Here is a 16,165-nt window from a genome sequence, read left to right as displayed (position 1 = left end):
GCCTTTCAGCAAATGGCCTATATTTAAATGGCAGCACAATACTAGAATGACTCTACTATGCTTTATGTGTGAGGGTTATAGGGTATTTTAGTCGATGTATAGGCATAAATATTCACGCAGCTAAACCTTGTGACTTCTGGCCTCAGTCCAGTACCACAAATAAACTAATTCAGTCAGTAGTGTGCATGAGAAGTTGTCTGGGCTTGTACTTGAGGGTTGAACTATGACAGGTACATATGCCGTGAATAACGCGTCTCTCGTACCCTTCCGCTGAGTACATAATATGGCCTACCAGTTGTAAGTAATTCATATACTTGGTAAGCTTGGTTAATACAAGGATTGTGTCATATGCCTACAGTATGTCAAGTTTTATTGATGCTTTAGAAGTATGTATGTAGAGATTTGTCAGGTTCACATTGACAGGAGGACATTGACATCAGTAGCCCTGCCTTCATGGTGATCTGCTTTGGAATACGATTAAGATGCTTTTATAACCTCAGAGAAGAGAATGTTATTAAGTCTTCAGACTGTGAAATTATTGTTGGTCATGCAGTATATTGCACACTTCAACTGCAAAATGCATTTAAAAACACATGAATATGGGTGAAAATGAGATGACTTTAAATGTATAAATTTTCTTCTTTCAGTCTTATTCTTGCATTTATTCATGTATGTTGTTTTTGCAATCGCAAAGGAACTTAAACATGTGCTACTTGTATCTGGTCATTCCTGTGTCAGTTCTTTGTATCAGTCCTATATGTCAGTCTTTGTAATTGTTCGTTTTCTGATTTTCTGATGTGTGTGTCAGCAGTCATTGTCCTTGCCTTGTAACTACAGTTCAGAAAACTGCATGCTGCATGATTATGGCATTGCAACTGTGTTTGGGCGATTTGCTCCATTGCATTACGTTTCGGGCAATCTGCATGTTTACTAAAAAATTTAAGGAAATTTAATGATTACTTAAGAAATAAATCTGTGACACCTAAACATCTATGCAAGTGTCTGTGACACATCTAAACATCTATGTGAGTGTCTGTGACACATCTAAACATCTATGTGAGTGTCTGTGACACCTAAACATCTATGTGAGTGTCTGTGACACATCTAAACATCTATGTGAGTGTCTGTGACACATCTAAACATCTATGTGAATGTCTGTGACACATCTAAACATCTATGTGAATGTCTGTGACACATCTAAACATCTATGTGAGTGTCTGTGACACATCTAAACATCCATGTGAGTGTCTGTGACACCTAAACATCCATGTGAGTGTCTGTGACACCTAAACATCTATGTGAGTGTCTGTGACACACCTTAACATCCATGTGAGTGTCTGTGACACGTAAACATCCATGTGAGTGTCTGTGACACCTAAACATCCATGTGACTGTCTGTGACACCTAAACATCTATGTGAATGTCTGTGACACCTAAACATCCATGTGAGTGTCTCCAACACCTCAACATCCATGTGAGTGTCTGTGACACCTAAACATCCATGTGACTGTCTGTGACACCTAAACATCTATGTGAATGTCTGTGACACCTAAACATCCATGTGAGTGTCTCCAACACCTCAACATCCATGTGAGTGTCTGTGACACCTAAACATCCATGTGACTGTCTGTGACACCTAAACATCTATGTGAATGTCTGTGACACCTAAACATCTATGTGAGTGTCTCCAACACCTCAACATCTATGTGAGTGTCTGTGACACCTAAACATCCATGTGAATGTCTGTGACACCTAAACATCCATGTGAGTGTCTCCAACACCTAAACATCTATGTGAGTGTCTGTGACACATCTAAACATCTATGTGAGTGTCTGTGACACACCTAAACATCTATGTGAGTGTCTGTGACACCTAAACATTTATGTGAGTGTCTGTGTCACTTAAACATCTATGTGAATGTCTGTGACACCTAAACATCTATGTGAGTGTCTGTGACACATCTAAACATCTATGTGAATGTCTGTGACACCTAAACATCCATGTGAATGTCTGTGACACCTAAACATCCATGTGAGTGTCTGTGACACATCTAAACATCTATGTGAGTGTCTGTGACACTTAAACATCTATGTGAATGTCTGTGACACCTAAACATCTATGTGAATGTCTGTGACACCTAAACATCTATGTGAGTGTCTCCAACACCTAAACATCTATGTGAGTGTCTGTGACACACCTAAACATCTATGTGAGTGTCTGTGACACCTAAACATCCATGTGAGTGTCTCAACACCTCAACATCTGTGTGAGTGTCTGTGACACACCTAAACATTTATGTGAGTGTCTGTGTCACTTAAACATCTATGTGAATGTCTGTGATACCTAAACATCCATGTGAGTGTCTCAACACCTCAACATCTGTGTGAGTGTCTGTGACACACCTAAACATTTATGTGAGTGTCTGTGTCACTTAAACATCTATGTGAATGTCTGTGACACCTAAACATCTATGTGAGTGTCTGTGACACATCTAAACATCTATGTGAATGTCTGTGACACCTAAACATCCATGTGAGTGTCTGTGACACATCTAAACATCTATGTGAGTGTCTGTGACACTTAAACATCTATGTGAATGTCTGTGACACCTAAACATCTATGTGAGTGTCTGTGACACATCTAAACATCTATGTGAATGTCTGTGACACCTAAACATCCATGTGAGTGTCTCCAACACCTCAACATCCATGTGAGTGTCTCCAACACCTCAACATCTGTGTGAGTGTCTGTGACACCTAAACATCTATGCAAGTGTCTGTGACACATCTAAACATCTATGTGAATGTCTGTGACACCTAAACATCTATGTGAGTGTCTCCAACACCTCAACATCTGTGTGAGTGTCTGTGACACCTAAACATCTATGTGAATGTCTGTGACACCTAAACATCCATGTGAGTGTCTCCAACACCTAAACATCTATGTGAGTGTCTGTGACACACCTAAACATCTATGTGAGTGTCTGTGAAACATCTAAACATCCATGTGAGTGTCTGTGAAACCTGAACATGTATGTGAGTGCCTGGAACATACTTGAAAAAATATTCAGTTTGATCTCTGTTTCAAGTTTCATGATGTAAACTGCAAGATAATGCTTTAAGTGCAGTATTTGCCACCACAGCCTAATCTGAACAGGAGGGTGACAGCTGTGACCTTCAGGATGTATTCCTGGATAATGATCACCGTGAAGAGGATGAGTTGACAGCAGCCGTGCCAGCCCATGTGATAAATCATATATACACCAGCAGAGGCCAACATTACACATTGACTAAAGCATGTAGTGAGGTCTCCATTAATGCTTTCCCTTGAGCCATGGAGACATTGTGAGCTATGGTCCAGTGACTCCTCATTACTCTCTGTGGAGGACAGTATGGCTAATTGATTGTTTCTGTTTCTGACAGGCTGGTCTTCAACTGTTGTTGAACGTTGTTGATACTGTATGACCTGCTAGGCACTAAACTTGCTGCACTGAATGACAGAACTGTCTGGCAAGTACCAGCAACTCGCTGCACTGAATGACAGAACTGTCTGGCAAATAATGGTAACTAGCTGCACTGAATGACAGAACTGTCTGGCAAGTACCAGCAACTGGCTGCACTGAATGACCATACTGTCTGGCAAGTACCAGCAACTCGCTGCACTGAATAACAGAACTGTCTGGCAAGTACCAGCAACTGGCTGCACTGAATAACAGAACTGTCTGGCAAGTACCAGCAACTGGCTGCACTGAATAACAGAACTGTCTGGCAAGTACCAGCAACTGGCTGCACTGAATAACAGAACTGTCTGGCAAGTACCAGCAACTGGCTGCACTGAATAACAGAACTGTCTGGCAAGTACCAGCAACTGGCTGCACTGAATAACAGAACTGTCTGGCAAGTACCAGCAACTGGCTGCACTGAATAACAGAACTGTCTGGCAAGTACCAGCAACTGGCTGCACTGAATAACAGAACTGTCTGGCAAGTACCAGCAACTGGCTGCACTGAATAACAGAACTGTCTGGCAAGTACCAGCAACTGGCTGCACTGAATAACAGAACTGTCTGGCAAGTACCAGCAACTGGCTGCACTGAATAACAGAACTGTCTGGCAAGTACCAGCAACTGGCTGCACTGAATAACAGAACTGTCTGGCAAGTACCAGCAACTGGCTGCACTGAATAACAGAACTGTCTGGCAAGTACCAGCAACTGGCTGCACTGAATGACAGAACTGTCTGGCAAGTACCAGCAACTGGCTGCACTGAATAACAGAACTGTCTGGCAAGTACCAGCAACTGGCTGCACTGAATAACAGAACTGTCTGCCAAGTACCAGCAACTGGCTGCACTGAATAACAGAACTGTCTGGCAAGTACCAGCAACTGGCTGCACTGAATAACAGAACTGTCTGGCAAGTACCAGCAACTGGCTGCACTGAATAACAGAACTGTCTGGCAAGTACCAGCAACTGGCTGCACTGAATAACAGAACTGTCTGGCAAGTACCAGCAACTGGCTGCACTGAATAACAGAACTGTCTGGCAAGTACCAGCAACTGGCTGCACTGAATAACAGAACTGTCTGGCAAGTACCAGCAACTGGCTGCACTGAATGACAGAACTGTCTGGCAAGTACCAGTAACTCGCTGCACTGAATGACAAAACTGTCTGGCAAATAATGGCAACTAGCTGCACTGAATGACAGAACTGTCTGGCAAGTACCAGCAACTTGCTGCACTGAATAAGAGAACTGTCTGGCAAGTACCAGCAACTTGCTGCACTGAATGACAGAACTGTTTGGCAGGTACCAGCAACAAGCTTTACTGAATGAAAGAACTGTCTGGCAAGTACCAGCAACTCGCTGCACTGAATGACAGAACTGTCTGGCAAGTGCCAGCAACTAGCTGCACTGAATGACAGAACTGTCTGGCAAGTACCAGTAACTCGCTGCACTGAATGACAAAACTGTCTGGCAAATAATGGCAACTAGCTGCACTGAATGACAGAACTGTCTGGCAAGTACCAGCAACTTGCTGCACTGAATAAGAGAACTGTCTGGCAAGTACCAGCAACTTGCTGCACTGAATGACAGAACTGTTTGGCAGGTACCAGCAACAAGCTTTACTGAATGAAAGAACTGTCTGGCAAGTACCAGCAACTCGCTGCACTGAATGACAGAACTGTCTGGCAAGTGCCAGCAACTAGCTGCACTGAATGACAGAACTGTTTGGCAAGTACCAGTACCTCGCTGCACTGAATAACAGAACTGTCTGACAGGTACTAGCAACTCGCTGTACTGTATTATATCCCATGGTAGATGTTTAAAGGATGTATTATATTCCATGGTAGATGTTTAAGGGATGTATTATATTCCATGGTAGATGTTTAAGGGATGTATTATATTCCATGGTAGATGTTTAAAGGATGTATTATATTCAATGGTAGATGTTTAAAGGATGTATTATATCCCATGGTAGATATTTAAGGGATGTATTATATCCCCGTGTAGATGTTTAAGGGATGTATTATATCCCCTGGTAGATATTTAAGGGATGTATTATATCCCCGTGTAGATGTTTAAGGGATGTATTATATCCCCTGGTAGATGTTTAAGGGATGTATTATATCCCCTGGTAGATGTTTAAGGGATGTATTATATCCCCTGGTAGATATTTAAGGGATGTATTACAGTAGGTACAGTGGCTGTGTATCCGTGAGAAGATACAAGTCTTTGTTTTTGCCAATTTAGTTTGTTCTTTCTTACAGATTATTTTTCTTCAATTTCCTCTGTTTTATACCCAAATTATCTCTGCTTTTCTATAATTTCCTTTGTTTGGAAAATAATACTTTCGTTTGAATCGATTGAAAAAACGGACTGTGAAACAGGTCCACTCTGTATTTTTTTGTTGAGTTTAAAATTACAAGCAATTTCTAATATTACTTGCAGATTATTAGATGTACGTTTCCTATGTACAGGGCTAATCAGCCATCAGAAACATCTGCTCCAGTACAAGCCATCAGTCCCCGATACAACCATTGATTGGTAGCATGTGTTCATTTTGTATTGATGAAAGATCATTTTATCAGATCTATATCTTCTTCCACCCATCACCATCTGGGTGCAATCACCTGGATTTGACAACAGCTGACGGTCGGTTCATCAAAGCAGGTAAAACAAATGTCGCCAGTATGGGTCCAGTGGTCAGGTGGATGTATGTGTGCCAGTTATGTCCTCGGTGTACCGTGCAGTTACATAGACGTGGAACGAATAGAGACTAGATGGAAATCAGAGAGCAGCCATTTTGTTTCTTGAGGGAAAGTGACAATCAGGATTAAATTGGGGGGGGGGGGGGGGGTTGGAAGGGGTGTTATATTCTACAACCCCTTTCTACAGTTGTTTGTAAGTCATTAGCAGAACAGCTGGGAGTAGATGGTTCAAATTATCAGCCCTCCTGATTAAAAGTCAATTTTGGCAATTTTGTCTGTACCACAAATATTACACTGACAATGAAAACCATGATTGTTAGATGTTTGACACTAACAATGAAAACCATGATTGTTACAAGTATGACAATAACAATGAGTACAATGATTGTTACAAGTATGACAATAACAATGAAAACCATGATTATTACAAGTATGACAATAACAATGAGTACAATGATTCTCACAAGTATGACAATAACAATGAAAACCATGACTCTTACAAGTATAACAATGACAATGAGGACAATTATTCTCACAAGTATGACAATAACAATGGAAAAAATGATTGTTACAAGTATGACAATAACAATGAGAACAATGAATGTTACAAGTATGACAATAACAATAAAAAAAAATATTGTTACAAGTATGACAATAAGAATGAGAACAATGATTGTTACAAGTATGACAATAACAATAAAAAAAATAGTTGTTACAAGTATGACAATAAGAATGAGAACAATGATTGTTACAAGTTTGACAATAACGATGAAAACCATGATTCTTACAAGTATGACACTAACAATGAAAACCATGATTGTTACAAGTATGACAATAACAATGAGAACAATGATTGTTACAAGTATGACACTAACAATGAGAACAATGATTGTTGCAAGTATGACAATAACAATGAAAACCATGATTGTTACAAGTATGACAATAGCAGTGAGAACCATGGATGTTACAAGGTTTACAATAACAATGAGAACAATGATTGTTGCAAGTATGACAATAACAATAAAAACCATGATTGTTACAAGTATGACAATAGCAATGAAAACCATGGATGTTACAAGGTTAAAATAACAATGAGAACAATGATTGTTGCAAGTATGACAATAACGATGAAAACCATGAATGTTACAAGTATGACAATAACAATGAAAACCATGATTGTTACAAGTATGACAATAGCAATGAGAACAATGATTGTTACAAGTATGACAATAACAATGAAAACAAAGATATTTCACCTGTTTATAGCAGCTTTGATTATGTTTGTATGTTCCAGCTCGTCTTCACCTGTTTACTGTAATAATGATTGTGTTTGTAAGCACAGATATGCATGACATTTGCATCATTAGCAGACAATCGGCAGGCTGCCAGATCACCAAGTTGATTAATAATGTCCTTCCTAGGGTTTTGTGTACACCATGCCAGACAGATTACTGGAGTTCTTGCAGGTAACGCCCCTGGTACAAGTTCTGCCAGAACGGCCTGAATGAGTATTTCCCTGTAGTTACCTAACAGTAGTGCCTGTACTGTGTAATCCAGTTATGTGTGGACGACACCATGGTGTGGATTGAGGGTCTGTTCCTGTCTGACTCTGTGCTGCATGGCAGAAGGCTAGTTAATAAGGTGCTGCCGAGTAGATGGAGGTCAGTCACATCTGTTGGGAAGAGTTTCATTGTTGTGAAGAAGTTTAGGTTTTTGGATAATTAGAAATACTGTTTCCAACATTTTGTTCAGCATTGATGCCATAGTGCTATATGAGATGTCACTCTATTGTCACCTCACTTCCTGATGTCACGGTGCTGTGAGATGTCACTGTCAGATGTCACTGTATTGTCACCTCACTACCTGATGTCATAGTGCTGTCAGGTGTCACTGTCAGATATCACTGTATTGTCACCACACTGCCTGATGTCATAGTGCTGTCAGATGTCACTGTATTGTCACCACACTGCCTGATGCCACAGTGCTGTGAGATGTCACTGTCAGATATCACTGTATTGTCACCACACTGCCTGATGTCATAGTGCTGTGAGATGTCACTGTCAAATGTCACTGTATTGACACCTCACTGCCTGATGTCATAGTGCTGTGAGATGTCACTGTGAGATGTCACTGTATTGTCACATCACTGCCTGATGTCATAGTGCTGTGAGATGTCACTGTCAAATGTCACTGTGAGATGTCACTGTATTGTCACCTCACTGCCTGATGTCATAGTGCTGTGAAATGTCAATGTGAGATGTCACTGTCAAATGTCACTGTCAGATGTCACTGTATTGTCACCACACTGCCTGATGCCACAGTGCTGTCAAATGTCACTGTATTGGCACCTCACTGCCTGATGTCATAGTGCTGTGAGATGTCACTGTCAAATGTCACTGTCAGATGTCATTGTATTGTCACCTAATTGCCAGATGCCATAGTGCTATGAGATGTCACTGTATTGGCACATCACTGCCTGATGTCATAGTGCTGTCAGGTGTCACTGTCAGATGTCACTGTATTGTCACCTCCCTGTCTGACGCCATAGTGCTGTCAGATGTCACTGTGAGATATCACTGTATTGTCACCTCACTGCCTGATGTCATAGTGCTGTCAGATGTCACTGTATTGTCACCACACTGCCTGATGCCACAGTGCTGTGAGATGTCACTGTCAGATATCACTGTATTGTCACCTCACTGCCTGATGTCATAGTGCTGTGAGATGTCACTGTCAAATGTCACTGTCAGATGTCACTGTATTGTCACCTCACTGCCTGATGTCATAGTGCTGTGAGATGTCACTGTCAAATGTCACTGTATTGTCACCTCACTGCCTGATGTCATAGTGCTGTGAGATGTCACTGTGAGATGTCACTGTATTGTCACATCACTGCCTGATGTCATAGTGCTGTGAGATGTCACTGTCAAATGTCACTGTGAGATGTCACTGTATTGTCACCTCACTGCCTGATGTCATAGTGTTGTGAGATGTCACTGTCAGATGTCACTCTCAGATGTCACTCTCAGATGCCATAGTGTTGCGAGATGTCACTGTCAGATGTCACTGTCGGATGTCACTGTCAGATGTCACTGTCAAATATCACTGTCAAATGTCACTGTATTGTCACCTCACTGCCTGATGCCATAGCGCTGTGAGAGATCATCAATGGAATTTGATGCATGTTAGAATGTGTTTTTGTAAATGCAAATTTAAGCCTCTTGCTAAAGAATTATCACACCAACATACAGACATTTAATTTTGATTCTTAAATTTATGAAAATGTCACACATATTCAACTACAGTAAGGTGAGAGTGTAGCCATGGTTTTTTTGGCATATTCTGTTGAGCACACACTAAATAGCTGCTGTGTTTTTACACCGCTGAACTCCACAACCCTTTAATCACTGCCACTTGCTGACATCACCATTTTACACAAATTTGACTTTGATCGATATGATTTCCCTTTTTCTTCTGAAGAGCGTATGAGGAATGTGTCACATGCCGCAATGAAGCCCTGCATGACTACCCCAGTTCATCCCTCAGTATTTGCATTGTATCATTCCTCTCGTGTGGAGCGACAGATTCTTTTGGCAATCTAGCTTGATGACCTTTTAGCTGATGGACTGATTGCCTTCTTGTTAAAGTTCAATAAGGATTTATAACTAAACCCAGCATATATAACCAGCAGTGGTTTGGTGTTGAGGTGTTCGGTGTGGGACACTGGTGACCCTGTCACCGGACAAATGCTACAATTTGCTCAATCTTATTATAATCAGATCTTACTTCTCGCTACCGCTAAACAAAGATCTGAGGACATCCCATTACGGGTCATGTCAGACCAACCTTGCGCGAACTTTGACCGACCAATGGAATGACCAATCAGAAGGCAGCTTTCTCGTGCTTTACGGCACTAATTTCAAATTGGCAACTACGCTTCGAAACATATTTTGACAAATTCTCGATTAAAAATTTGAAATCTGAACAAAAGAACATTCTGGAATGGCTAATAGATGGTCTAGATGGTATGGATTCAGTCGTTAAACCGGTAATTATCGTTCAGAGTTAAAGTTTTCGAGGCTGCATGATAAGAAATCACATTCCGACTGTCACTTTCATAATCTGGTAAGCGATGCTCTGATTGGTCGGATGAAAGGTCGTTCTGACGTGACCCCTGATGGGATGTCTTCATATCTTTGTTTAGCGGTAGCGAGAACTGAGGTCTGATTTTAATGAGATTACAATTTGCTGTGTAGAGTTGTATCTAGGATACTGGAATACTGTGGTCATGGGTTCGAATCTCAGGCTCACCCTGAGTGTGATGCTTGGTTTGTCAGCTCCATGTACAAGGGCTGTTACAATTCACTCGCGTATTTGGTGAAGTGAACCGTATCCTGTTATTCGTATTCGTTATTCGCGGTCACTAGAATCGAATATTTACAAATTTAAAGTGTTTTTCACTTGAACTCGGTAGGGCGAGATGGTAATGTGGCTGTGAACCTTCTAGCTCTCATAGGCAGCTTTGGTTGTATACTCCCCAAGGAGCTGAGAATGAAAATCGAGTGCTCACTGATCCATTGACCGAGGTAATAATGTAGCACTTTGAGCATTTCTTAAAAAATACAACTCTTGTATATTTCATTAGACAGTAATGTGGTCACTGGTCATTGTCACATTTGAGCAAATATTAGTACCTTGATAAGTGCGGTATATAAATGTATTATATAATAATAATAATTCACACTGCCAACATGGTCAAACCATGTCAAATAGTTGATTTTGTTATTGTTTCACTGAATACAAAAAATAAGACATCAACTGCTGACTTTTTATCTTATTCATGAATGAATATTTGTATTCGTTACCCTATATTCGTGATATGCATTGTATTCACCTTATAGTGTATCCGTTACCCTATATTCGTGATATGCACTGTATTCACCTTATAGTGTATTCATTACCCTATATTCGTGATATGCATTGTATTCACCTTATAGTGTGTTCGTTACCCTATATTCGTGATATGCATTGTATTTACCTTATAGTGTATTCGTTACCCTATATGCGTGATATGCATTGTATTTACCTTATAGTGTATTCGTTACCCTATATTCGTGATATGCACTGTATTCACCTTATAGTGTGTTTGTTACCCTATATTCGTGATATGCACTGTATTCACCTTATAGTGTGTTTGTTACCCTATATGCGTGATATGCACTGTATTCACCTTATAGTGTATTCGTTACCCTATATTCGTGATATGCACTGTATTCACCTTATAGTGTGTTTGTTACCCTATATTCCTGATATGCACTGTATTCACCTGATAGTGTATTCGTTACCCTATATTCGTGATATGCATTGTATTCACCTTATAGTGTATTCGTTACCCTATATTCGTGATATGCACTGTATTCACCTGATAGTGTATTCGTTACCCTATGTTCATGATATGCATTGTATTCACCTTATAGTGTATCCGTTACCCTATATTCATGATATGCATTGTATTCACCTTATAGTGTATTCGTTACCCTATATTCATGATATGCATTGTATTCACCTTATAGTGTATTCGTTACCCTATATTCGTGATATGCATTGTATTCACCTTATAGTGTATTTGTTACCCTATATTTGTGATATGCATTGTATTCACTTTATAGTGTATTCGTTACCCTATTACGTGATATGCATTGTATTTACCTTATAGTGTATTCGTTACCCTATATGCCTGATATGCATTGTGTTCACCTTATAGTGTATCTGTTACCCTATATTCGTGATATGCATTGTATTCACCTTATAGTGTATTCGTTACCCTATATGCGTGATATGCATTGTATTCACCTTAAAGTGTATCCGTAACCCTATATTCGTGATATGCATTGTATTCACCTTATCGTGTATTCGTTACCCTATATTCGTGATATGCATTGTATTCACCTTATAGTGTATTTGTTACCCTATATGCATGATATGCATTGTATTCACCTTATAATGTATTCGTTACCCTATATGCGTGATATGCATTGTATTCACCTTATAGTGTATTCGTTACCCTATATGCGTGATATGCATTGTATTCACCTTATAGTGTATCTGTTACCCTATATGCGTGATATGCATTGTATTCACCTTATAGTGTATCTGTTACCCTATATGCGTGATATGCATTGTATTCACCTTATAGTGTATTCGTTACCCTATATGCGTGATATGCATTGTATTCACCTTATAGTGTATCTGTTACCCTATATGCGTGATATGCATTGTATTCACCTTATAGTGTAACTGTTACCCTATATGCGTGATATGCATTGTATTCACCTTATAGTGTATTCGTTACCCTATATTCGTGATATGCATTGTATTCACCTTATAGTGTATTCGTTACCCTATATTCGTGATATGCATTGTATTCACCTTACAGTGTATTCGTTACCCTATATTCGTGATATGCATTGTATTCACCTTATAGTGTATTAGTTGCATCCCTACCATGTACTCAAGTCTCTCCAAAATGATAAACAATTAAATGGATGCAATAATCAAATAGGGGCGGTCGGGTAGCCTAGTGGTTAAAGCATCCGCTTGTCACGCCAAAGACCAGGCATCGATTCCCGACATGGGTACAATGTGTGAAGCCCATTTCTGGTGTTCCCCGCTGTGATATTGCTGGAATATTGCTAAAAGCAGCGTAAAACCATAGTCACTCACTCAATAATCAAATAGATAGATACCACTGGTTAACTTATAAATGGATGCATTTATCAATGAATAATGGATGAAATAAATAACCAACATGTTTATGGATTTAATAATCAGTATATGGATGTAAGTAGTGATTACCATACAGATTGACGTAGTAAGCTACATACAATATACAGTCAAACCCTGTTGTGATGAACTTTGATATGTCAAACTTAATGGTTGTCTTGAAGTGAAAGCTTGGTCCATGCATATTCCTTCTTTTTTCTTCATTATTTAACCTCTGTGTTGAATCGGATGTGTCAAAGTAACGCTAGTCTTGAAGTCATTTTCCAGTCCCAAACATGTACTCCCAGCACAAATTTACTCTGATAAGACGATCTCGGCATGACTCATTGGTCAGCATGGTTCAATTAACAAGGCTTAACAAGCCGGGAATCTGCTCTGCATTGAGTTCAGCGTGTCAAAGGCCAATTGTCTTCTTAGTTACACTCAGTGATACCTAACTTCAAAGAAACGTTTAATTGATGTGTCTGTCAGGGATTAACAGGTCATTTGATCAACACCACGCGCAGAAGTGAATGGAGTCATGCGATTATCACATGTTTATGTTGAGATTACAAATTGTGGAATGTGTCGCGATTAGGATTTGCATTGATAGTCTTTTTGTTTCACTGTTTTTTTTAAATGACGGATAGGTACTGAAATGAATTGTTGGATGGATGGATATGCCTGAGTAAAGCAAGGATGATGGATGGATTGATGGATAGATCTGCCTGGATAGATAAGCCTGAGTCAAGAGAGGATGATGGATGGATGGGTTTGCCTGAGTCAAGAGAGGAGAAGGGATTGATGGGTTTGCCTGAGTCAAGAGAGGAGAAGGGATTGATGGGTTTGCCTGAGTCAAGAGAGGATGATGGATGGATGGGTTTGCCTGAGTCAAGAGAGGATGATGGATGGATGGGTTTGCCTGAGTCAAGAGAGGAGAAGAGATTGATGGGTTTGCCTGAGTCAAGAGAGGATGATGGATGGATGGGTTTGCCTGAGTCAAGAGAGGATGATGGATGGATGGGTTTGCCTGAGTCAAGAGAGGATGATGGATTGATGGGTAAGCCTGAGTCAAGAGAGGATGATGGATGGATGGGTTTGCCTGAGTCAAGAGAGGAGAAGGGATTGATGGGTTTGCCTGAGTCAAGAGAGGATGATGGATGGATGGGTTTACCTGAGTCAAGAGAGGATGATGGATTGATGGGTTTACCTGAGTCAAGAGAGGATGATGGATGGATGGGTTTGCCTGAGTCAAGAGAGGAGAAGGGATTGATGGGTTTGCCTGAGTCAAGAGAGGAGAAGGGATTGATGGGTTTGCCTGAGTCAAGAGAGGATGATGGATGGATGGGTTTGCCTGAGTCAAGAGAGGATGATGGATGGATGGGTTTGCCTGAGTCAAGAGAGGAGAAGGGATTGATGGGTTTGCCTGAGTCAAGAGAGGAGAAGAGATTGATGGGTTTGCCTGAGTCAAGAGAGGATGATGGATGGATGGGTTTGCCTGAGTCAAGAGAGGATGATAGATGGGTTTGCCTGAGTCAAGAGAGGATGATGGATGGATGGGTTTGCCTGAGTCAAGAGAGGATGATGGATGGAAGGGTTTGCCTGAGAAATGAAAGGATGGATTTGTATGTCTGAAGAAAAAGAGGATAATGTTTGGATATGCCACGAGGCATGTTCTCAGAGAGGAGAAAGTTTCATGAAAGTATGAGATTACACATAATGACAGGACAAAGACGCTGGCATGTAGCTTCTTCCTGTACAGAGGAGTGTCGATTGCTGAGTACAACATCCCCTATGTTTTAAGATGATCAATACAGCTCAAGCCCTTGATTGTGGATGTAAAATCATAGCGACATCACGCACAAAACGGTTGACAAGAAAGTAGAGATGTCTACATTTGATCTACCGGTAGTACGGATGGTTTTCATATTGGTAGCTGACTGTTTGATTTACTCTTGTGTTGAAGGTTTGTGCTAATTGCCTCCACTCTGCGACCAGTGTTCACTGTTGAAGTATGGGCTGACTTTCACTCACTATCGACTCATAGTTTCCACATAGTTTTCCACTCTGGCGCTGATGGTACAATGATAGCTAGTTACAGTTTTGACTTGTTATCATTAAGCCAATGAGTTTGTATGAAAAAAACAGGGAGCACGGGTGGCCCAGTTGCCTAATCCGACACAATATGCTGTGCAGAGTTCAGTGTCTTAGGCATGCCAGAAACCTATGGTTGTGGGTTCAAATCACTGTTCATCCTGATTATGTTGCTAGGTTTTGTTATCACTATACCTGTGTTCATGGGTTTCAAAAAAGTTTTTGTTTTTGTTTGTTTGTTGTTTAATGCTGCACTCAACCAAGTCGGTGAGCCTGACCACCTAATCCCGTTAGTCTCCTCTAACAACAAGCATGGGTTGCTGAAGAACTATTCTAGCCCGGATCTTCACAGGTGTTTACTCTGACCAAAGTGCTGAACATAGGAGACCTGCATCAGTTCAGGCTTCAATCCTCCCACATTAGTTGAGGTGAAATGGGGTTTAACGTCGCGTCCAAGATTATTGCACTTATATAGTGATGTGCATGTACGTGTATGTGTCTGTGTGTGGCTGCTTGTACTAGTCCGGACTGATGCCAATTTATAGTGCTAGCACACTGAGATACCATGCCGCAGTTTAACATGAATACCCCACTCAGACACAGTATACTGACTCCGAGCCGACCAGTCCTTGTTTTAGCCCCTTAATGCCAAGCGCCAGACAGGGTAACGACAAGTACCATCTTTTAACGTCTTTTTGTATGACGCGGCTGGGGATCGAACCCCGGACCTTCCGCTCTCTGGGCGGACGCTCTACCACTAGACCACGGAGGCGGTCCTCTCACATGAAGCAGACAAGAATGATAATGGAATAATGTTAAAAACAGTGTTAAAACCTAACTCACTCTTTCTTTGGCTTCACACCTGCAGACTACGATGACTGACAAGGCTCTGTGGGGATGCAGGCAGTTGAACTCCTGAACGCTTGGTTGCCATGATGGCTTCTTGACACCTGTTTAATGTCCTTCCGGCTATCATTTCTCAAATCTGTCAATGTCTACACAACAACAGGCCTGTGCTGAAGACATGGCGGTCACATGACTTTGAGCTTCAGCAACTACCGCAACACGAGGGTCGTCAGTGACGTCATTGACATTTCCTTTGA

At 40.8% G+C, this 16,165-nt stretch overlaps 2 protein-coding genes across 4 annotated transcripts in view; both read left to right on the top strand.

Moving 5' to 3' along the window:
- Positions 1–16,165, top strand: part of LOC139473834 (potassium voltage-gated channel subfamily KQT member 1-like) — a 147,322-nt gene that overhangs the window by 35,974 nt on the left and 95,183 nt on the right. The window lies entirely within an intron of this gene.
- Positions 13,668–14,603, top strand: LOC139475579 (collagen alpha-2(IV) chain-like). The gene has a single exon (XM_071258768.1). It carries the CDS (start codon positions 13,668–13,670, stop codon positions 14,601–14,603), a length of 936 nt encoding a protein of 311 aa, XP_071114869.1.

Source organism: Haliotis cracherodii, unplaced genomic scaffold (genome assembly GCF_022045235.1).
Source record: "Haliotis cracherodii isolate W230 unplaced genomic scaffold, xgHalCrac1.p SCAF_3, whole genome shotgun sequence".
NCBI lineage: Eukaryota > Metazoa > Mollusca > Gastropoda > Lepetellida > Haliotidae > Haliotis > Haliotis cracherodii.
This window is presented reverse-complemented; position numbering and strand designations above follow the sequence as displayed.

Bases quoted from the DNA above. Each gene is read 5' to 3' on its own strand.
- LOC139475579 (XM_071258768.1), top strand. From the start codon at position 13,668: ATGATGGATGGATTGATGGATAGATCTGCCTGGATAGATAAGCCTGAG.